This window comes from Anolis carolinensis, chromosome 3, assembly GCF_035594765.1.
Source record: "Anolis carolinensis isolate JA03-04 chromosome 3, rAnoCar3.1.pri, whole genome shotgun sequence".
Taxonomy (NCBI): Eukaryota; Metazoa; Chordata; class Lepidosauria; order Squamata; family Dactyloidae; genus Anolis; species Anolis carolinensis.
Genome location: NC_085843.1, coordinates 119,552,884 through 119,577,814, shown reverse-complemented (window position 1 = coordinate 119,577,814; position 24,931 = coordinate 119,552,884). Strand labels below are relative to the sequence as shown.

The window sequence follows — 24,931 nt, the reverse complement described above, 5'->3', positions numbered from 1 at the left end:
ATATGTGTTCATATCTGTTATAAGGGGTTGGTTTAACTTCTGTTGGAATCACAGGACCAAACTTAAAAGTGACTTCAAAACAGAATTTATAATCCAAATTAACTGGATGCAAAGAGCAACAAGTCAAACAAAGCGCTCTGAGGCAAAACAAAAAGGCACAGTACACAAATGGTTAACAAAAGGAGTCGCAGGAAGAGAAGTGTCGTCAGCCGAAGTCCAGAGACGAAGCGGGAGAAATCCAAAGCAGCGTCGCTCCAGTGTCCGCAGAAGCAGCATCTTTTGCCAAACCGGTCCAAGTCCAAACTGCAGATCCAAATCCAAACGAACATGAAACAGGCAACAGCAAGTCTACAATAATCTTTCCCAATACACAGCACCCAGCACACGAACGCACATCAACACCTTGCCTTCTGCAAAGACCCCTCACCCCTGAACCCACTTTAATCTACAAATCATTATCAGAAGATGAACTGACACCACCCCATCACTATTCCCCACAGCTGCTCCCAGCTCTTCACGTGAATTCCCTTGACTTTCCCTCCAATTCCTCCATCTCCTGTCAAGACTTAGATCTCCCCAAGACCCAGTTGGATCCCCTGATTGCCAGTATTCACCCCCAGAGAACCCCATAAAGGTATCACTAGTTGTTGGCGCCTCACAAATAGCTTGCACTTCTCTTATCTTAGTCCAATCCATGGCATCTCCTTCTTCTCCTTCACTCATTGACCCATCGTCCCCAGAGAATCCCTCAAACGACTCCTCATCTGTAGGTGCTGTAAGTATGTCCCGGATCCTCTTTCTCTGCTGCTCATCATCAGATTCCTGCTCCCGAGTAACCCTTTTTTGCCTTCTGGCAACCATACTACTGTTTGTAACGTTACTCACGGGCTTTACTACAACAACTTACACTTTGCTATGAACAATGAATTATTGTGTCACAAAAGGATGCATGTCTAAAATGTGTCTTGCCAACATGAAATGTTTGAAAATGTTGGAAAGCTCTGATTTAAAGGAAGAACAATAGTATGTAACATTTGCAGGGGTGCGGAAAAGGCTCCACATGTCCCTTCATCATTCCTGAACACTTCCACATAATCCCCCATTTTTGTTTTTCCCAAAATTGCCCCTTTGAATTCTTCTGCCCCATTTTTGACATTTTCTCACTAGTTAAATTAAATTAACTTTTAAAATAAAATAGTCAAATGGGTCTGAAACAGGCCAGATGGGAGAAATGGTGCAAAATAGCAAATAATTTCACTTGAAGATTGGCTCCTGGAACCCAAAGAGCAGGAGTCAGGAGGCGACAGTGGGGTTCCTCAGAGTGTCCAAACTTTGCCCAACTGAACAGTATGAACCAACATATCAAACATACACACTTAGCTGTTTCCACTGCAAGTACTACCATGTAGCTCCTAACGTATAAACCCAAATTCCTATGGATGCTCTGATTAGTTTTGCTAATACCATTAACTTTTTCACCTTCCTGTGTCAAACAAATTTCCCGGCAACTTCAATTTTATACAGAAAAAAGTGTAGCATGACAAACTTGCCTACAACCCTCCCTTATAGCAAATACACACAAAAAGCAAATTCCTACTATGGAGCTAAGGTGTGCATTTGCTTCTCATTACAGTGTTCTCTCACTACTTCGCAGTTCGCTTTTCGCGGATTCACTGTTTCGCAGTTTTTCAATAAACTCTAAAAGAATATTATAAATCATAAAAAATTACAATTTACAGCCTAAGGAAGGGAGGAGGGAGAAGCTGAAGTGAGAGAAAAGGAGCCCAAGTGGCAACGGGAGGAAAAGGAGGCAATTTATCAACACACAATTGGTTGATAAAGACTTAAAATAGTGTATAACTATTTAAAAAATGTATACATATTGAAATAAATATAGCATCCCTACTTTGCAGATTTTCACTTATTGTGGGTGGCCCCCGTGATAAGTGAGGGAACACTGTATAGTCTATCTTTGAACAAAACAATAAGCAAGGATTTCTGAGAATCCAGCCTAGCAGCTCAGGCACACTGCATAATTCCATTCACCTGGCTCCTCTTAAAAGCAACAACAGTTAGCGCAACCAATATAAAATTTGGTATTGTTTCCAGACTCCTGACTAACTGCTCCTGTAATAAGTCAGAGTCTGAAGCCAGAATTTATACAACCTTGTTATTATAGTAACACGTCAAGGTTGAACAAAATATCAAGTTTCCAGTTTCTGTTAAATTCCTGATCACTTTTGGGTGATCTTGCTGCAGTTCTGGAAAACATCATTTAAAAAAAAAAAAAAGCTCTCAACTACAAATATTCTCACAGAGTAATTCTAGAAGCAGAAATACTGTATTCTAATACGCACCTCACTTTTGACTATGGAATTTACATTAGAGTAAATACATTAAAGTAAATATGCAATTCTGAGCAAATAATAACTAATACTTGGGAAAATGTACTTGTTTTTGGATTACAGTATCAAAAATCCCAACCTAAGAAATCCTGGGAATCATCATTCAGTGGTAACCTATCCAAATTCTGCAACATATTCATCCATGGGTTCTTTACTGGGCTTAACATTCTAATTCTATATATGTTTACAGGAAAGTAAACCCAGAATGTCTTTTTTAGTAAATATGCACAACTTCAAAGTGTTAAGAGGTAAAATCGGAAAGGATATCAACAATTCTGATTTTCAAATGTTTTTAACATACTCTACAAAATTACACTGCCATATGACTGGATGTTTCCATAACTATCACCAGTATTTCTTTGTCTCTGATAAATAAATAAACCTCAAAGTATGATGTGATGACCCAAATCCAACTGCTAGTCTTCACTAAAGTAAGCCCATTGAATCAAGCATCAAATGGTAACTCAACACTTGCATCAATCCCGTTAGTTGGGACTCATGAAACAGATTTAATCCTGTGCCCAGAGGCAAAACTGAACCATATGGCATTAAACTACTTTTCCTTTCACAGTATTAAATGTTCGAGGAAAAAATGAATTTCATATGTGTCAATATTTTTCACAGGAAGAGATGATATCAAGAGCATGAACTGAAAACATTACAAAAACTGATGCCTACTGAAACCTGTAATTTGCAGAAGCCAGTTCTAATGACAATTAAAAGCCCACTTCCTGAAATTAAACTTCCTTTACTCTGCACGTGTCTTTTCCCAGTTTCCACAATGGACTCCATTTTGCTACCTGTCAAATCAGGTTCACAATGAAATGAAGTCAATCCTGTTGTACAAAAGATGGTTGGGAAAAGATAATTTTAAAATGTGTGTTGCATACACCTCTTCAATACAATTGACAACAACTTCTTTGTTCTTCCCATGGAGAAATACCAGAGGAGGAGAAAGAGAAGAAATTCCAGTTCAGACCATATTGGGTATGAAAATACATCCTTGCATATTTGTTATTATCTCTTGTTTCTTTTCTGTCTTAAGATTCATATAACAAAATATATAAAATTACACATGTTATATTGTAAAACCAGATGATATTTTGCACTAATGAATAATAAAACAGGTCTGCTGTGTCATAATGAGCAAATTATTGCAAATGTCAGCTATCAAATAACCTACATTAAAAAAAGATTATATGGAAACGTTAAAAATAAAACACTTACGTTCTTTTTTTATTTTTTCAGCTACAAGAAATTCATCTCTTTCCACAGTAGGGGCAAAATTGCTTCCAATGACTCGCACTGCATACTGAAACTGCTGAGCAACATCAGCTAAAATAAAAATTAACATTAGTTAACATTCACTAATAAGTCAGTCATTGCTAGCATTACAGAATGACCCCCCATAGCTGATATGTTCCAAAAAGCCCATTGATACCTGAAACCGAAGATAATATTTAATATGCATATACGTGAATGGAACAAGGGCATATGTACACCTTTAAAATTTGGTTAAATCCAATCATGCAAAAATTCTTGATAAACTTTATAAATCTGTAAAATCTATCAAAGATTTGCAATTCCGGGGCCCTGCTCCAGCTTCAGGCCTTAACTTAGAAGGGTAAAGAAGTAACAGACTGGAAGCACAGGAGAAAGGAGGCACACAACATTGACTTCACTGAATCTTCTAAAGATTTGAATAAAAGACCAGAATTCCCAAGTGCAAATGGCAGAGAACAGCATAATCTCAAGTTTAAGAGAAATGGGGGGATGAATCGACTTCATACTGTAGTTGCTCTAACTTGAGTGGAAGTGCCCACATTTCCAGGCATCCCTCATTCAAATCATCACCTCATTTCTGGCACTATTCCTTGGGATGTCAAAATGTGCTGACAAGATGAAGCTGGATTAAACAAGAAAAAAATCAGCCCTATATATCCCCCAGCTAGGAACACTCCAATTCAAGTCTTGAGGTTATCTCCTATACAGATTCAGAGCATCTTCACAAATACACAAATATTACTAAGATTTCCTAATCCTTGCCTCTTACCCTGATAAGAGTCCAAAGGTTCCCAGACACTGATGTGTAGACATGCTGTCATCAACCACGGAACATTATCCCAAATTAATCAGTTTTCAGATAGCTTTATATTATTTTTCCAAGTATGTGCTTAGAAGTTAAGCAGATGGGAGACTGTCAATGAATACCAGAATCTGTAGACAATATTTCAGAGAATGGAACTGGCAAAACCACCTCTGATGTTTCTTGTGTAAGTAAACCGTCTGAAATTCATGGTTACCATAGCCCAACAGATAGCTAAAAGGTGCACATACATACACTCAAAGATGAACTATAGGTCATATCTTGGTTGTGCTCTTGGACTCGAATCTGAGTTTGGATGTCTAGGTTTCAGCTATAGACAGGAATGCACTCGCAAAGCTCAAGTAATGCAGCAGCTGGAGAAGTCAGATATGGCTTGGGTGACACATATCATTCGGATTACTGTAATGTGCTCCAAATGCTATCTGTATACGTGTTCTAATGGCTCTACATTGTTAACCATGTATTTTAACTATTTTTATCCTACCTTGAGCTTTCAGGAGAGGCAGGTAAAAAATAAAATGGATGATGATGATATGGGTCTGTCTTTGGAAAATGCTTGAAAATTTCAGTGGGTCCAAAATGTTATGGCCAGATAGATCATGTGACTTCACGGCTGCAAAATCTCCACTGACCACCAGACCAGCAGAATGCAAAGTAAATTCAGAGGATCTGAAACACCATATATGTTTATGTAAGCCAGTGTGAGACTTAAGATCTGCAAGTCAGGGCTTTATTTATTTCCATTCCACCACCTTCACAGGTGCTGTCGATGAGGACTCAGAAAAGAGCCTTCTCATGGCTGCTCTCAGGCTATGGAACTCTTTTCCATGACAGATTATTTTGGCCTTTCCCCACTTTCTTTCCACCAGCAGGTTAAGATGTTTTCATTCAAACAGGCCTTTGAATGTTAATTATGCAGGAGCAGTGTGCACGTAAAATGCTGCGCTCTACATTTAGATTTTTTTTATTGAAGCTATGATTTAAATATGTTTAAAAGATAAAGTATAAATTTAAAAGCTAACTAAATAAAATGGGATCAGCAAGAAAGAGTTGCAGTGTTGAGTTGGTTCTTTCCTGTATAGGATCCCAGTGGCTCAACTCCACCTCTCTGCCCTTGCTGATGAAATCACTCAGTATGATGTACTGCACTCAGTGAACACATTAGCTCCCAATGAGGCTGTTTGTTGGGTTCCTCCACCCTCAGCTTTTTTTAAAAAAGTATACTTCTATTACCTCCCTCTTCTGCATGTACAGTACTACTTTGGTTATATAAAGAACAGCATGTAGAAAAGTGAGACAGCTTTTTAAATATATGATGTTCTGTTCTGGTAACTCTCTCAAGCATCTTCTGTACCCTCTCCTTGAGATAGAATGAAGGAGACATAGCTCAACAAATGATATTCCTAAAGTGTGGGTTTAAAGGGAAGAAAGAAGTAAATATTATCCAAGCCACTACAGCATTTTAACTTATATAAACACTGAGGTGAGAAAGTTTTCTCCTCGCCCAACCGCATCTGCTCTATGGTCCTCCTCTAAACCTCATTCTACATTTGGCAGAAAGAGGTCAGAAAAACAGAAGACTGCTGGGCAGCTGCTGTTCCACTGAAATGAATGCCAAATTATTTTGACATGAGCAGCAGGAAGACATTTTGCAAACTATTATCTCAGAAAAAAACTTCCATCTTACAGGTCCTACACAGAAAGAATTAACTGAAAATCCATTCCTTATGATCCATGGTTGTACACAGTTAAACTAGTTGATTTAGCTTCCAGAGACATGCTTCCTCATCTGTAATTTACTTGCAGTCTCAATACACATTAGCAGAAGTTATGCAGAAATCCTGTCAAATTAGAATCCTCCCCTCCCCAAATTCATCCACAAGCCTGGTTTTATTTATTTCACTTTAGGCAATAAGATAACCTGACATACATAACCTGCTGGGAAATTCTCATTAAACTAAGAGCTGCTTCCCATAAATATGAGAGCAATGCAAACAGTCTGTAAACTAGATATTCCTGAAATAATGAAGCTCAGTACAAAGCAACAATAAATTTACCTACCTGCAGCCCCCCAAAATAACAATGAAAATGTTAATACTGTAACCGTTATGACATATTTGAGTATCCCAGTAGAAACTATTAATGAATAGGTTTATAGAAGAATTCCAAAGTCCATTCCAATCTGACATGGCTAAGAAAGCACCAAATATTGTTAATTTAAGAAGCTGGAGCAAATTTTAGTAATTTAAATTCAATATATTTTTCTGTTAGCTGTTCACAGAACCAGGTTTCTTTAACATTCCGTGGGAACTGACCTTTATCACACATTTTTTTTCAATAAACATTCTCTGCCCACCATCTCTGTTAATTCACCAGTGGTATTCCTACTTCTAACTTCAGTGCTCACCATACATATTTCAAAGCATAGAAAAAAACCTGAACAAATCCCTTGTAAAAATGAAGAACTATTAAAAGCCAGAGAATAAAACATTAAAATTGAAAAAAAATCCAAGAAGACAAAGAACGATAGTTTCACGGCAAGTATGTTTTCTATAAATGTCTCAAAAAAAGAAAAAAATGGAAATAATCTGTGGCTTCATCTTATTAAGCAATTACCTCTCTAATAAAGCTACTAGTAGTCACTAAATAACATTTGCATTTAAGACTATAATTACTATTTACTAAAAAGACTTTAAGAATCTAGGGAAAGAACTGGCTTTTGAGTTAAGGAAGCCAATTTCCTATAGCCCCAAGCATATGTTATGTTATCTTCAAAGGGCTTGCAGAAGGGTTAATTATATATGCAAAAGCTCATTCTTATCACGAAGCTTTCTCCATTTCAAGTGTGCTTTGGGTAATAAAGTCCCTAGTACTCACTATTTTACAGAGATATTTTAAAATACTATTATCTGTCCCAGACTTTGAGCTTGAGTTGACTGCTAAATTATCTTCCTCTCTGTTTTTCCTTTGCTTCCCTTACTTCCATTATTTCTATTCAGCATTCAGCTGACAAAATTGTTCATCCCTCTCAGTGTTCCTTCACTCTGATTGCAAAATACCTCCATTCTTAAATCTTTATCTTAACTTTGTCTAAACTCCCAGATCTAGCACAATGTGATAGCACACATTTTCCCTAAAATGGGGCTCAATGTGGCTTATAAAGAAAAACAAATACAGGTTAAAAACAAAACAAAACATATGTTTAAAATGGGATTAAGCTGTCTACAAAACAAAAACTAGTTCTAACAATCTCCCTTTAAAAGAAAACAATTCGAGCAATACAGCACAGTAAGAAAAGCCCTTTGGGTTTGGAAGGCAATTTGTCATATGCCTAATGGCTTGCCTTGCCTAATGAAATAAAAAACATTTACCAGTTTGAAGTACAATGCTATCCCTCTTCATTCTTTTTTATTAATTTATCAATCAAAATGAATAAGTTTACATTTTCCTCATTTTACAATATTTTAAACATATCATGTTGTATACAATCCAACAGTAAAAAAATCAAAATATCTTTAAGCATATTTCTTATCAGTTTTAGACTTTTCCATTACAACTTTACTACATATCTCTCTACTACACCCTTTTATCTAATTATACATGTTTTATTTATTATTATTATTATTGTTATTGCAATTATTGTTATACCTTTTTCCCCTCTTCCCTTCCCCTTATTTTGTGCCACCTTCACCAGGACCAACCAACTCATACTGTTTCACATGTCCAAAATTTCATTGTCTCTGTTGCTGGCTTAAACCCCTTTCCCTCATTAAAAATATACTCAATAAATTTTCTCCATATTTTCCAAAAATCTGTTTGTTTCGGTATTCCCTTTTTAATTTTAATATTGCAAGTCAGCTTATCATTAATTGCTATGTTCCAAATTTCCCTGTACCATTCTTCTAATTGGATTTCCTTTTTTCTTTCCAGTTTTTTGTATTAGCAATTTTGCTGCAGTTATAAAATTAGAAACCAATTCTTTCTCCTCTTGTGAGGGGATATTGTCATGCATAAGTAATAATGCTGATTTAGGTGTATTCACTATCTCTATTTTTATTATTTCTCTTATTTCTTTAAATATCATTTCCCAAAATGTTTGTATAATTTTACATGACCACCACATATGAAGATATGACCCGATTTCCTGACAGCCCCTCCAGCACCGATTTGTGTATTTTTTTTTATTTAATCTAATGGGAGTTAGGTACCACCTCCATAACATTTTATAATAATTTTCCTTAATTCTTATGGACATATTTTTTAATAATCTCATACTCCTTATCCTTCCCCATTCTTGATTATTCAATTTTTCCCCCAAATCTACTTCCCATATTTCCTTCAAATGAACTTGTTACTATTCATCCGTTAGTAGTAGTTTACAGATATTGCTTACTGTACCTTTTAATGCTACATTCTCTTCTTTAGTCTCCCTTTGAATTATCATCTTTTCTATTTTTGTATATTTCCTACTTTTTCCTTAAATCACTTGACCATTTCCCCAATTGTAAATACTTGTACCACTCGAAGTCTCTTCCTTTTAATTCATTTTTTATCCTTTCCATATTTACCATCTTCAGATCCCAATCTTTTACTTTCATTATACCTCTTTCATTAAATTCTGCTTCAAGTTGTTTTTTCAAATTTACTGGGAAGTTTTCTGTCATTAGAACTGGCATGATAGGAAAAATACCTGGCATTAGGGTTTTTTTTTGTATTTTCCACAAATCTCCAGAATATTTTTTAGAAAGGGGTTGTTTAAATTACTATACCATTTCTTTTTATCCTTTCCTCTATTATTCCTATAAAAATATATTCTAGTTTCAATTCTAATTTTTTATCATTTTCTTCTAGCCACTCCAAGCTCTTTTGTTTAGCTAGGCAGTCTACTATATATCTTATTTGATTGGAGTGATAATATAGTTTAAGATTTGGAAGTCCAATACCTCCTTCTTTCTGTGGTCTATACCACAAGCTTTTGTTTATTCTAGCTTTTTTATTCCCATTACAATATAAATTTAACATGCTTTGCCAATTTTTTATTTCTTGATCTGAAATTTCTACAGGTAGCATTCTAAATAAAAAAATTAATTTGGGTAATATCTTCATTTTGACTAATGATATCCTACCAAACCATGATAATTTGAGTTTATTATACTCCACTAATTTCTTATTAATTTCCTTTCTTAATTTGGTTAAGTTGTGTATTTCCAATTTTTTTAAATTCTTTAGTTATATTTATCCCTAAATATTTAATTGTTTCCTTAATTTTGATTTTGATTTTCCCCTTCTGTTTTATTTTTTATCTCTTCTTCTTGATAATTAAATATCATCATTTCTAATTTGTTCCAATTAATTTGTAAACCTGTTATTAATCCAAATTCTGTTAAATGAGCCTCTATTTTCTCCCATTGTTTTATTGGCTGTTCCATTGAGAAAAGGGTATCATCTGCAAACAAATTTATTTTATATTTCTCTTTTAGTCCTATTCCTTTTATACTATTCTCTTTTCTTACCCTGTTTCCCCTAAAATAAGACATCCCCAGAAAATAAGACCTAGTAGAGCTTTTGCTGAATTGCTAAATATAAGGCCTCCCCCGAAAATAAGACCTAGCAAAGTTTTTGTTTGGAAGCATGCCCGCTGAACAGAACACCAGAGCATGCAGGATCGGTAAATGTACATACCATAGATTATTGTACATGGAAATAATGGTAGTAACAAGAAAAATTTGATAGGATTCACAGTTTGTCTGGTTATGCTGGTTTGTGATGACAACTACTGTACAGTATATAATAAATGTTCATTTTTTTTGTTCAACAATAAATGTGAATTCTTCTTCATGGAAAAATAAGACATCCCCTGAAAATAAGACCTAGCGCATTTTTAGGAGCAAAAATTAATATAAGACACTGTCTTATTTTCGGGGAAACACGGTATTACATTAGCCAGTAGTTCCATTACAATCGCAAATAAAATTGGGAAAAGGGGACATCCCTGCCTCGTGCCTCGTGTTATATTTATTTTCCCTGTTAAACCATCATTCACCATAACTTGGGCATAATTTTTTGAATATAATTTATCCATTAAGTTCCTAAATTTTTCTCCAAACCCAAATTTGTCTAGTATCATTTTCATTGTCTGCCAGGAGACACTGTCAAATGCCTTATAAATATCCAAAGCTAATACTCCAGCCACTAAATTCCTCTTTTTAATACTATGAATTACATTTAATACCCTACCCATTAAATTTGGCATTTGCCTTCCTCCTATAAATCCACACTGATCCTCCTTAATATATTTATATATAAATTTATTCATCCTTTTTGCCATTATGGCAAAAGGATCCCTCTTCATTCAAACACCTCAAAATCCACTTGTTCCACCAAGTTTTCACTGTCCAGTGTAAATAAAATTGGATTTTTTCTTATTCTGGACAAGCATGGGTTTCTTGACACATTGGGATGCCTTGTCAAGGACCAAGTTAACAAATTAAGCACCAAAACATCATGTTTTACAAGGAATTGACAGAAAAAGCAGTTCAATACACAGTAATGTTATGTAGTAATTACTGTATTTACGAATTTAGCGCCAAAACATTGCAACATTTACTACAAAAACAATGACTACTAAAAGGCAGACTGCCTTGGATAATACAGAAGCTTGGATAAGTGAGACTCTACTATACATTTGCATGAGTGTATGTGCACATGTGAGCCTTCAAGTCACCTGTTGATTTATGACAATTTCATAAGGTTTTCTTAGGCAAGAAATACTCAGAGGGTGATTTTGTCAGCTCCTCCTGGGAATAATTCCCATACCATTCCATGAGCCTGATTTCTAAGCTGACATCCACAGGATTAAACTACACAAAGTAATAGTATATCACAGAAGAACAAAGGACCTCTTCACTGCAAAAATATTCCATCCAAGACACAGATAAGGATGCCTGTTCCCTCAAAGAAGGAACAGACAAGGTGCAGCTCTCCGGACAGAATTTCCAACATTTCTCACTGCTGGCAAGTAATGACTGGTCCAAAAAGAGTTGGAGGGCTATATTTCTATGGATTTAAAGCAGTAATAATAACAATCAACTTAACATCCAAATTGCCAACGCTGTCCACTATGCTTACCATACCACTGTAATAGAAATTAACTTTTATGCTTTTTTATATTAAAATGTTTTCTAATACAAATGTGATATAGAGTGGATTGTTATAATTAGCAAACAACATAGTAGATCAGTGGAACATTTACAAACTGTGGGGAACCATATTATATTTATTTAAAAAAATTATGCACTGTAGCACTGTAAATATAAATCTCCTACAAGACCAGTGATTAGTTTAAAAATCTCCAGCAGTTTTTAGCATATCATGAAAGCAACAACTACTTTATCCATCTCCCACAACATCCAGTTATTATTTGTACGTGTTTACTTTACAGTAGGGAATGGAATTGAACTGCAGTTCTTAGTATCTATAGTCAACATAGCCAATAGTGGGTATGCTAGGACAAAACAGTCATGCTTTGATTTTATTTTCTATCAGATCTTCCCTAGGACAGTGGTTCTCATCCTGGGGTGCCCAGATGTTTTTGGCCTACAACTCCCAGAAATCCCAGCCAGCTGTTAGGGTTTCTGAGACATCTAGGGACCCCAGGTTGAGAACCACTGCCCTAGAAGTACAGCTCGAAACATGTGTTTCTCCAGATGTTGGGTTGCAACACCAACTATAGTTGGCCTGGACTGATGGAACTACTGTCCCACAACATCTGGAGTGCTACTTCTTCTCCACCTGTTTCAAAGAACCCTATCCTGAACCTCCCAATCTAACTTGAACCTATCTCAGAGATTTGGGATAGAGGCCAGAGTTCCTTAAAACAAATATATAAACAAAAAAACAAGCATTTTTGTTGTGTCTTCAGATCATTTCTGACAAATGTTGAGCCTATCATGTGGTTTTCTTGGTAAGATTTGTTCAGAGATGGTTGTCTTTGTTTTCCTCTGAGATAACGTAATTTGTTCAAAGTCAACCAGAGAGTTTCCATGGCCAAACAAGGATTTGAACCCCATTCTCCAGGGTCCCAGTCCAACATTTATAACTAAATTATTTATAGAAACAATAAATTGTCTTATTTTGAGGCAACACAATGAATGCCATGTTCTTCAGAATCTACTTTAAAGAGTGAGGTTCAAATCAACATGCAATTCCATTCAGTGCCTGTTCAGTTTCACTTAATTCTGCTAGTCCCACTTGAGCAAAGTTGAACATATAATGAGTAAACATGCACACAACTGTGCCATTAATATTTCATTTGAGTACCAACTAGAGCTTCCAAACTTGGTGCAAAGGTAGCCCAATGTAAAACCCATTGCAGAAGTCCAACCTTGAGGTTACCAGTGCATGCACTACCATCTTTAGGTCCTGCAAATCTAGGAGTGCACAGATGGCATATCAGTCAAAGGTGATAAGCACTCCGGACTGTGGTATCTACCTGGGCTGACTTTTGGAAAGTGGATCCAAGAGCACTCCCAAGCTGCAAACATAATCTTTCAGGGGATGTGTAACCCTATCCACTGCCATAGTTGCATCTTGTAGAGTCCTAGGGTTTGCAGTTTAGGAAGCACCTGAATTCGCTGGGAACTACTCTTCCCTAAAGTGAAAATCGCAGTGTGAATTTGCCATAAGATGGGACCATGAAAACTGAAATGAATCAAGGGGCTATAATTGTATAGTGTAAAAGAGCTCCTGAAGATCACACACCTGACTCTGCATCACATGCTTTAGCCATAATTGGACCACTATAACATGCTATGTGTATCTCCAAATCTTCACCTGGTCCTCAATAAAACAGACAAGTTATTTAGTTGAATAGTATATTAGAAACATGCAACCCTATTGCTGACATAGCTGCACTTTCTACTCTGTTTCAAGATCCTGGCCACCTGTGCATGCCTGGTTTAGGGGTGATTGAACCCAGATCTGTGAGTTGTAGTTCATCCTTATCCAGAGAGCCCTGAACCTAGCCAACGACGGATCTGGACTAAACCTGGCACACAGACAAACAGCAAATACTCGCAGGGTTTGGGGGTGATTGCCCTGGGAATCTGGGAGTTGTAGTTCACCCTTATCTAGACAGCACTGAACCCAGCCAACAACAGATCTGGACCAAACTTCAATATTACCAAACATCCCAAAACAAACAATGCCTTCTTCTAATAACCTGGGCACCGCCAGGTCCCCAAGCTAGTATAGAATAAACACCAGTTACCCTTGACTATATGTTTTACCTTTTTCTTCCCCAATGTTTTTCACCTATCACTGTTCATATCTTTTTTTTCTCACTATACGCAAATTGACACTGTACAATACTAAAGTTTTGCTACCACTCAACTCTTAAGTGCCTTAGGAAGTAGGCTAATGAATTGAGTTACAAAAACACCTACACTGGACAGAGATAATAATGATGCCATTTTTGTATTATTCTGTTGAAAGACTCTACATAACATATTCTGTTTATTCTTTAACATATTTGGGCTATGTTTTGTAGAATTTTGACTCAAGAAACAAAAGCTGCTTTCAACATTTTAATGTTTCAGATGTTTCTCAGTACTAATTAGAAGCAAAATCAGTGCTGTACATTTTTTCCTTTGCTTAAAAATATAAGTCCACAAAGAGTTGTTCATTGGCCTCTAGACAACCACCAGGTAGTTCTGAAGATATACTTCACACAAATTTGGTGTCCAGCCATCAGGGTTATAACTACCTTATATCTCTCTCATTCTGCATACTGCATTCTGACCTTATCACCTTTGCCTCTTATCCTTTCTCTGAGACACTCTGTAAAACAGGCTAGATTGATACACAATGGGACAGCTTGCTTCAAAGAATTACTGTTGGGTCTGGGGCAAACCTTTATCTTAAACTTACAAGAAAAGGCCTTGCACTCTTTCCTTTCAACAGACAAAATATAAGGTATCTTAAAAATGTACACAGTGAACCTTTGCGGTTTCATTCCAGGCACCGCAATGGATATAAAAATCTGTAGACACTCAAATCCCCTTGTATGCAAAATAAAATGGTGTCCCTTACAAAAAGCTACAAAATTCAAGGTTTGATTTTGGCTTTAATTTTCAAACCACGGGTAGTTAATTTCATGGGCACAAAATCCATACATATGGAGGGGTGATGGTGCACTTTTTAACAGTTAAAAATAGCTAGGAGGATTATTTGAAGGCTAAGTATATGGATTCATATTGAAGCATAATGACTCAACCTAAAAATATAATTTTATGTAGGGTGTTCAAATTATTTTCCCTATGTAGCAATACACTCCTTCCATAGTCAAACAATGAGCCACAAAGCTCATATTTTTAGGTTGAGTCACTATTCTTCAATATGAATCTTGAAATTGTGCAACACTTCTCTATTATTGGATTCCTGTTAAAAGTATATACATAGAGGAGGGAGGAACTGCAAATGAATATATATTCAGAATTATAAGCTATTAAAGGAGCACCTTATATTTCTACAGGCACCACAGTTGACAGGATAGAAAGCTAGGAAAAAGTGCTATACATTCCTAGGAATTCCTAGGAATATCATCTCTTGACGGGATGGAGAAATAGGAAGGACAGCTGGGATGGAGAACTGCACAGGGTATTTCAAAATAATTGACCAAATTAAAAAGTAGTATATTTCATGATGGCAGTATTTTACAATGACACAAAAGGTTACAAAAGGTTTAATGAGTTATCAATTTTACTAACCGTTTTGAACAAGAACACAATAAAAAAATTCCAATACTCCACAAATGGAGCATATCTCATTAGACCTTTAGTTGTGGGATTGTCATTTTAAGAATGACTGAGACTAGGAGCTGTTTGTGCAAATCACTGCAAACTCTATGCCTCACCCTTTCAAGGGGAAAGATTTTCATTCATGGGTGGTTTATGGATGCAGAGATATAATAATTTCAAATTGGGCTCATTTTTTGAAACACTCTATACTTTCTTGGGAGATACCCTGTATTCCTGCAGCATCACGTGGGATGGAGAACTTCACAATTTATTTATTTGGGGGAATACCTTGTATTCTGAAGCGTATCAAACTTAAAAGCTGGGACAGTGATTGTACATTTTTAGGGGACACCCTATATTCCTGCAGGAATTACTTTTGGTATGACGGAGAGTTGCCCATTTTGGAGGGACACCTTGTATTCCTAGGGATATCACTCTTTGCAGAAAAGAGAGCTGAGAGAGAGAGTTGTCTATTGGGACAGCTGTGTTACTGCAGCCATGAATCTTGACAGATTGGAGAGTTGTACATTTGGCGGGGGGCGCATTCTGTAATCCTGCAGGAGTTACTTTTTGATGGAATGGAGAACTATGTATTTATGGGCAGGGGGTCTACATTCCTATAGGAATAACTCTGGCCAGGATGACGAGATATGTATTGGGGAAGGGGCTGTAATTCCAGGGATATCACTCTTGACATGGAGATGAACTGGGGTGGAGAGCTGTACCTTTTTGGGAAATAATCTGTATTCTTGCTGGTCATGCTCCTGATGGAATTGAGAGATGTACATTTGAGGGGGGCACACTTTGTATCCCTAGGGATATCGCTTTTGACAGGATAGAGAGCTGAGATGGAGAATTATTGGGGGGGGAGCTATATTCCTTGCAGCCATCACTTTCGATAGAATAGGCAATTGTCAATTTTTGCAAAGACATCCTACATTTCTGCAAGTGTTGCTTTTTTAAGGGATGGAGAGCAGTGTATTGGAGGAGGGGGTACTCTATATTCCTATGGGAATAACTTTTGCCAAAATAAAAGCGCTGTGGGGCGGGGGTTGCAATCCCAGGGATATCATAGAATCATAGAGTTGGAAGATACCTAGTGGGCCATCCAGTCCGACCCCCCAACAAGAAGCAGGAAAATCATATTCAAAGCACCCCCAACAGATGGCCATCCAGCCTCTGTTTAAAGGCTTCCATAGAAGAAGCCTCCACCACACTTCGGGGCAGAGAGTTCCACTGCTGAACAGCTCTCATAGTTCGGAAGTCCTTCCTAACGTTCAAGTGGAATCTCCTTTCCTGTAGTTTGAAGCCATTGTTCTGAGTCCTAGCCTCCAGGGCAGCAAAAAACATGCTTGCTCCCGCCTCCCTATGACGCCCCTCACATCTTTATACATGGCCCTCATCATGTCTCCTCTCAGTCTTCTCTTCTGGAGGCTAAACATGCCAAGCTCTTTAAGCCACTCTTCACAGAGCTTGTTCTCCAGACCCTTAATAATTTTAGTTGCCCTCCTCTGGACACAGTGTGGCCTGACCAAGGCAGAATAGAGGGCTAGCATGACTTCCCTGGACCTAGACCAGGCATGGGCAAACTTGGGTCCTCCAAGTGTTTTGGACTTCAACTCCCACAATTCCTAACTGCCTACCGACTATTAGGAATTGTGGAAGTTGAAGTCCCAAACTCCTGGAGGGCCAAAGTTTACCCATTCCTGGTCTAGACATTAGACTCCTATTTATGCAGGCCAAAATCCCACTGGCTTTTTTGTTGCCACATGACATTGTTGACTCATGCTCCTGATGGGGTGAGAGATGTACATTTGAGCTGGGGGGGGGGGGGGCTAGAATTCTTAGGGATGTCACTCTTGAGAGCTGAGACGGGAAGTTGTCCATGTGGAAGGCGGGGGAGACACCCTGTCTGTGTTGGGGTGGAGAGCTGTGTATTTGGGGATGCCCTGCAATCTTCGGATACCGCTCTTGGCAGGATGGAGAGCTGTCCACTTTGGGAAGGACTCCTGGTGGGATGGAGAGATGTACACTTGAGAAGGGGGCAAGCACACGCACCATGCCTTCCCTCTCTCTCGGCGGGAAGGCCGACCAAATCTTGGGCCTGGGAGGAAGAGGGGGGAGAGGCGAGGAGGCCGAGCGCGGTTACCTTCGCCTTTGCCCAGGATGCGGCAGCACAGGTTCTGCAGGAGCACGTTGGGAGACTTCTGGTCGGGGCTCGCCATCCCGGCCTCGGCGGGAGACAGCACTGCGCCCCCGCTAACCGCCCTCCCCCGCTTCCGAGGCCCTCTCCCCCGGCACGCTCAGCCCCTGACTTAGGGCGCCATATTAGCAGAATCCGCGGGGGGTAACGGAACAACGGGGGGGGGGGAGAGAAGAAAGGGGGAACGGCAACGGTTTTCAAACGCGGGCCCCCAGAATGCCCCGCAGCCCGGACGGTGTCACGCCGAACACCGTCCGTGGCGCAACACTTGAGCTGCGACGGAGAGGTTCCAGGGTACACATACAAAGGCACCGCGGGAAGCGACGTTTCGCTCTCTTTCTCCCGCGTCTCTCTCGACAAGAGGACATCCACAGCGAGTCACGAAAAAGCCATGGAGGATTCCTTCTCGGCTATCGTGTAGCCGCTCCCTTGCGCCATTAGCCAAAGCGTGACGCCTTCGCAGTTTACATTACGGGCGCGGGAACCGTGACGTGAAGGCGGGAGCCTTTGAGGGCCCTTCCACACAGCCATACAACCCAGGCTCCTTCCACACCGCTGAATACAGTCCCACATTTTCTGCTTTGAACTTGAATATATGGCAGATAACCCAGTTCAAAGCAAATATTGTGGGTTATTCCGCCTTGATATTCTGGGTGCTCTTCTTCACAGCCACATAACCCAGAATATGATTTACGTGATTTACTCTTGTCAGAGTTAAATGTTAATTGTTTTAATTGTATTTTAATGTTTTATTATTTAAATGACTGCTTGTGTACTTTGTTTTTTAAGGGCATTGAATTATCACCACCATTATTGTGAAGCCACCTTGAGTCCCCTCTGGGGTGAGAAAGGCAGGGTAAATAAATAATATCAAGGCAGAAAACCCCACAACATCTGTTTTAAACTGGGTTATCTGAGTCCACACTACCACATATCCCAGTTCAAAGCAAATAATGTGGGATTTTATTCAGCTGTGTGGAAGGGGCCTTTGATGCCCCTTCTAAATTGTCCTTATATCCCAGAATCTGATTCCAGATTTGAACTGTATTATATGAGGTCCCTTCCACACAGCTGTATAAAATCCACATTGAACTGAATTATGTGCCAGCGTAGACTCAGATATTCCAGTTCAAAGCAAATATTGTGGATTTTATGCCATGATATTCTGGGTTACTTGGGTGTGGAGAACAAGCCCTGTGAGGAGATGCTTCAAGAGGTGGGCATGTTTAGCCTGCAGAAGAGAAGGCTGAGAGGAGACATGATAAGGGCCATGTATCAAGATGTGAGGGGAGGAGGGAGCAAGCTTGTTTTCTGCTGCCCTGGAGACTAGGATGCAGAACAATGGCTTTAAACTACAGGAAAGGAGATGCCACCTGAACATTAGGAAGAACTTTCTCACTGTGAGAGCTGTTCAGCGGTGGAACTCTGCCCCGGAGTGTGGTGGAGGCTCGTTTGGAAGCTTTTAAACAGAGGCTGGATGGCCATCTATCGGGGGTGCTTTGAATGCGATTTTCCTGCTTCTTGGCAGGGGGTTGGACAGGATGGCCCAAGAGGTCTCTTCCAACTCTATGATTCTATGACTGTGTGAAAGGGCCTTGAGTCTCCACTGCCATATCATCTTCAATAAGCAGATAATCTGAGGCCCCTTCCACACAGTTAAATATTATTCGCTTTGAAATGGAATATCTGGCAGTGTGGACTCAGATAACCCAGTTCAAAGCAGATATTGTGGGATCTTCTGCCATTATGTTCTAGGTTATATGACTCTGTGGAAGGGCCTTGGGACCAAATCCTGGAATATAAGGACTGTTTAGAAAGGGCCTGAGAGTAGCTGCTGATCGTTGTGGCTTAAGCCACGGGAAAAAAATTAATGCGGTTTGAGAGCCCTTCCACACAGCCATATAACCCAGAATATCAAGGCAGAAAATCCCACAATATCTGCTTTGAACTGGTCTACACTGCCATCTATTCCAGTTCAAAGCAGAAAATGTGGGATTTTATTCAACTGTGTGAAAGGAGCCTGACACCACTTGAACTGTCATAGCGTAAAGCTAAGAAGTTGTGGGAATTGTATCACATGGTGCCTCACTAGACCCAACATTCCATAGCATGGAGCCCTGGCAGTTCAAGAGCTGTCAAACTGCATTGATTCAACAGTGTTAGAAACCAAACTTGAATTGCTTGTGGAGAGGGGTGGGCAAGCAGAGGGGCCAATGGGGGAAGCTAACTGATCTGCATATTATCTAAGTCCTTATTGAGGACTACACACTTGAGGTTTAGTTCCATAATCTGACCAGTGTTTCCCTGACCTTGATAAAAACCACCTTTCCTGGATTCCAAGACTCCTGTGAACACAGAACCCATATCCACAGTTTTACTTACATGCAGGGAATGTGCTCAGTCTTCCAGATGATCGTATGGCATCCTTCCCCCAGAGATTACCACAGAGTCACTCCGATGGACCTAGCAAATTCCTAAAAGATTCCTCTCTACGAATCTCTAGGTCCTCCATGACAACCCTATGGTATGCTAAAACTGGAAGTCCGGTAATTTAATAGTGTTGAGTCATATCTGTGATTTTTGGTAACTGATCTGGCCAGAACTGTATGCCACATTAATAAGGTAGCCCTACTGTACTCTTCTTACATAGCCATTTTATAGGTATCGGCATCTGTTGCTCAAATCAATAATTAAAGACAACACTTGGATGGTGTTTCTGTGTAAACCCTTGCCAAATATATCTTTAGGCATTCAAAAGTGTGGGCGCTAGCAAAGAAGAGCTGAAAAAGATGTTTCTAATATTGGACCTTCATGGAAAATAGTTCTAATAAACTGACATAGAGCCTTGAAAATATAAGGTATTTGAAGGATTTTGAGAAAACATGTTGCACCTTAAAACAGAGATGGAAACATTGTCCTGGAAAGAGATGAATCTGTAGCCCTTGGCAGCACTGCCAGGTTTGGCGGAGTCCAGTAAACCAGTGGGGTCTTTTCTGTTGCCCCCAGACTAATGGTGCTATGAATATGTTATAATTGGGTTGCTGTGAGTTTTCCAGGCAGTATGGCCATATTCCATAAGCAATCTTTCCTGATGTTTCACCCACATCTATGGCAGGCATCCTCGGAGGTTGTGAGGTCTGTTGGAAACTAATCAAGTGAGTTTATATATATGTGGAAAGTCCAGGTTGGGAGAAAGAACTCTTGTCTATTTGATGCAAGTGTGAATGTTGCAAGCGACCAGCTTGATTAGCATTTAATGTCCTTGCAGATTCAAAGCCTGGCTGCTTCTTGTCTGAGGGAATCCTTTGTTGGGAGGGGTTAGCTGGCCCCGATTTGTTTCTTGTCTGGAATTCCCATTTTCAGAATGTTGTTCTTTATTTACTGTCATGACCTAACTACCTCTGAGTATGCCTACCATAGTTGTGGGTGAAACGTCAGGTGAGAATGCTTCTGAAATATGGCCATACAGCCCGAAAAATGCACAGCAACCCATGAAAGCCTTCAACTACGTATGTTATAATTGTTTGAAATTTATGCATTAATAGTTTAATTTGATTGACTGCAAATACTTTTGTTGTCACATAGTGTGTTAACTATTTTTTCCGTATATTATAATATTCTGAGCCCCTTTTTGGATGCTAGGTGAGATATAAATCAAATAAAATTGAGCCCCCAAATCCAGCACTACACTACACTACAAAAGAATTAAAAGAATGTATATTTAGATGTATAATTATGCTGGTTTTTAATTTATATTTTAAATTTTTATTGAAAATTTTAAATCTTGGATTACTTTTAATTTGATGTAAACTGTGTTTCTGATGTATATTGTAAGCCGCCCTGAGTCCCCTGATGGGTGAGAAGGGCAGGGTAGAAATGATGTAATAATAAATAAATAAATAAATAAATAAATAAATAAATAAATAAAATAAGGGATTGATAATGCATCATGTGGCCTTCATTTGTGGGGCATTTGGGAAACTTGTAATGAGAAAAAAGCGAATGAGCATAGAAATTATAGCAATTTCTTTAGAATTCTCATAGCAATCTTCATGGAGCTGCAATTCAATTAAAGAAATGGATGAACAAAGAAAAGTAGATATGTGAATGTTTGTAAAGAGCACTGACTGTACATGATGAGTGAAAGCACTACTAAGTGTTTATGGGAAGAGTCTTCAGATTAGCTATATAAAGATTAGAAATACAAGTCAATAGCCATAGAGTATTAGAGGCCCACATGTGCTGTAGAATGAATGGAATGAAGTATTCTGTATCTAGAGTAGCATTTCTTATATTTTTATGAATGAGATTCAAGGAAGGGTAAACCTGTTACTGTCCCAGTTGCCAGATCAGCTCCTTAAACATTATTTGCACCCCAGTATTTTTATCTCTACTCTCCAGGGGTCTGATGCTTTCAAGCAATATATAGGAAATCTCGATGTACAAGAAGGAGATGCACTGGTAGCTTCAATAAATTCTTAAATAATTAAAAGTGAGAAAAGCAGTTGCGATAAAAGATTCACTAGGAGCAAGGTGAGATGCTGTTAACTTGCTAGGTAAACTTCCCTAAGCCCCTTCTACACTGCCATATAAAATCCAGATTGTCTGCTTTGAACTGGATTGTATGGCAGTGTAGACTCATATATTCCAGTTCAAAGCAGATGATGTGGATTATCTACCTTGATAATCTGGATTATATGGCAGTGTAGAAGAGCCTTAATGGAAGTAGCTCAGCTCATGAATAACTAGCCCAGGACTACCCTAAAAGCTAATATTGTGTAATGGTTTAGATGTTGGACAATATACAAAGCCACTTTTCCACAGCATTCGTTCAGTCAAGGGAAGTGGCTACTTACTGGGATGATCCCCCTTGCTATCACACCTCTCCATCATTCTACTGTAACAATTCAGCAATCCATGGTCCCCTGGCCATACTTCCAGTTAATAGTATAACTCCACCCTTTTACGGTTACGCTGCTCCATATTTATTTTAAAAATTGCAAAAACAACTTCACAATTCTTGTGAAAGTTTATAAAAAATAAGATAAATTATAAAGGATGAACTACTGCAAGGTAGAGTGAGGAGAGTCAGAGAGCAGAACCTCAAGCAAATTGGGTTTATTTCATGAGGTACAGTAATATGATCAATGGCTATTGATGGGATAGCTTTAAAAAGGGCCAATTTTTGTAATCCTTTTAATCTCAGTGTATGTTTTAACTGTCACATACCTTCTTGTCCATCAGTGATTTCCTTTTGAATTTTATTAATATGTTTATGTGTTTTTATGCTTTAATTATTGTGTGATTTAAGTTTGATTTGGTTGTATGTTTATTATTACTATATTGCTGTTTTTTTCTGTTTTAAGCCACCCTGAGTTCTTTCGGGGAGAGGAGGCAGGATGTGAATAAAGCATATTATTATTATCACGGGGACCAGCAATGGCTATGTGTGGAGTTGTACAATAGGAATCATCACCAGAGATGGCGGTCATGTTTCGATACCAGTTTACCAATTTCATACAATAAAGTCCTCTGAATCGGAAACAAGGCTTGAATATCCACTCAACCATAGAGGGTTTTCTCAATCAAAGAGGCAATGGCAAGTCTGAATAAACTTTGCAAAGAAAATACTGTGATAGGGTCTCCGTAAGTCAGATTCCACTTGAAGACAGAACATCAAACACTAAAGATAGACTCCAGACTAAGTATTGATTTATCTGCTTTGTACAGCATTGTAATGGTAGCTGTCCAGATGATTCTGCCCTATGACTCCAATGAGTCCAGCCAGTATAGCTAATAGGGAAGAATCATAAAAGTTACAGTACAAAACATCTTGGCACAGTAATAGGCTAAACCTTTTTGGGTGTAGGATTCTTCACTGCTGTATTCATTGTGAGATTAAGCCCAATAGAGACCACTGGCAGATGAAGCATCAATGAGAGCTAGGCCCCTTCTGTACGGCCATATAAAATCCAGATTATCAGTTTTTAACTCAATTATATTGCAGTGTACACTCATATAATCCAGTTCAAAGCAGATAATGTGAATCTGCTTTGATAATCTGGATTATATAGCAGTGTAGAAGGGGCCCTAGTCTTTCTTCCAAATATTGCTGGATTACAAATCCCAGCAATCTCAAAACAACATAATCAATGTTACAAATGTGGGCAGCTGCACTCAAAATGACAACGGCAAGACCTCCATGATTCCTAGACCTATTCTAAAATGGATGAATATAGTGGAATAGTGGAGCCAGGATTCATAAAGTTGACACACCGGAATGCTTTGAATAGCCAGCTTGACATCTGTCAAGATCTCCCACTGGCTCCCATTCACTCAGAGTTTAGCTGCTATCCCATAGTAGCTGGAACAAAAATACCATATTTTATAAATTCAAAGACACCATTGATTCTAAGGGCACTTCCAGGCAGCATCAAAATGTGGGACAAGTGGGGCAAAACAGTGTGGGACCTATGCAGAAAGGATGGGGGAGGAAGGCATGCAGCAGCTGAGAACCCTCTGGAGTTCTGTTGGGCACTGTGTGTCTCACCCTCCCAGCATAAGGATGGTGTGAGCAACGTGTACCTATGCCAGGAGGATAGCTTGAGGAAGGCATGCAGTTGTTGAGAGCTCTTGAGAGTGCTCTCAGACATCACCTGTCTCGCCCTCCTTCTGGCATAATGCTGAGAGGACAGCCCGAAGATCGAGGGAGGAGTATTGGGGAGGAGGGTTGGGGCAGTCACCACATGTCTCGTTTGCCTCCCAGCATAAGGTGAGCAGGCCCGTCCTTATGCTAGGAGGACAACCTGAGAATGACCTGGCCCCGCCCTTTCAAGCCCTCCCCCTCCTGGGTCCATACCACCTAGCATGTGCCTGGCTACCTTCTGTCCCAGCCCGGCCCTCCCAGCCAGGCCCACAATGTGGCCCCATGGCAAAAAAGTTTGCCCATGCCTGTCCTAGGCTATGATGTTGAGCTATAGGTATGGCATTTGAGAATCAGGTCATATGAGTCATAAGTCGTTTACAGTCACTTTCTTTTTCTCTGCTGTCTGTATAGGTATCATGGTGATGAAATTACAGGGCATTTAAGAACAAGCTCATCTACCCTGATGGCTCTTTGTGGAAAGCAGCAGTACCTACAGGGAAGAAAGGAGATCCATGTGGCTGTGTGTATTCTATGAGGCATTTGCTACCATAACAAGAAGTATATGCATGAGTCACAGATAGTTACAACTTCCCATTGGCATGGAGGCAGAATCAGGCAGATTTAACTGATCACCCTGGCACAGCATTCCAATAGATGAGAATGTGCTGAACACTTGCTTTCCTGTAAGAATATGTCAGCCCAAATGGAAGAAGAGAATAAGAGAATTTCTAAAAAGTAGTTGGTTTGTATCTAGACGAGCTGTGTCTTCTCTAT

The 24,931-nt window shown here is 39.0% G+C and overlaps 1 protein-coding gene across 1 annotated transcript in view; it reads right to left on the bottom strand.

The window, feature by feature from the left end:
• tubgcp3 (tubulin gamma complex component 3) overlaps nt 1–17,925 on the bottom strand; it is a 68,307-nt gene extending 50,382 nt beyond the window's left edge. The window contains exons 1-2 of the mRNA XM_003218745.4: nt 17,458–17,925; nt 3,633–3,740 (exon numbers count right to left, since the gene is read on the bottom strand). Of these exons, the coding sequence (XP_003218793.1) occupies nt 3,633–3,740; nt 17,458–17,533 (184 nt within the window). The 5' untranslated portion in view covers nt 17,534–17,925. The remainder of the gene's footprint in view (nt 1–3,632; nt 3,741–17,457) is intronic.
• Between the last annotated feature and the right edge of the window lie 7,006 nt (nt 17,926–24,931).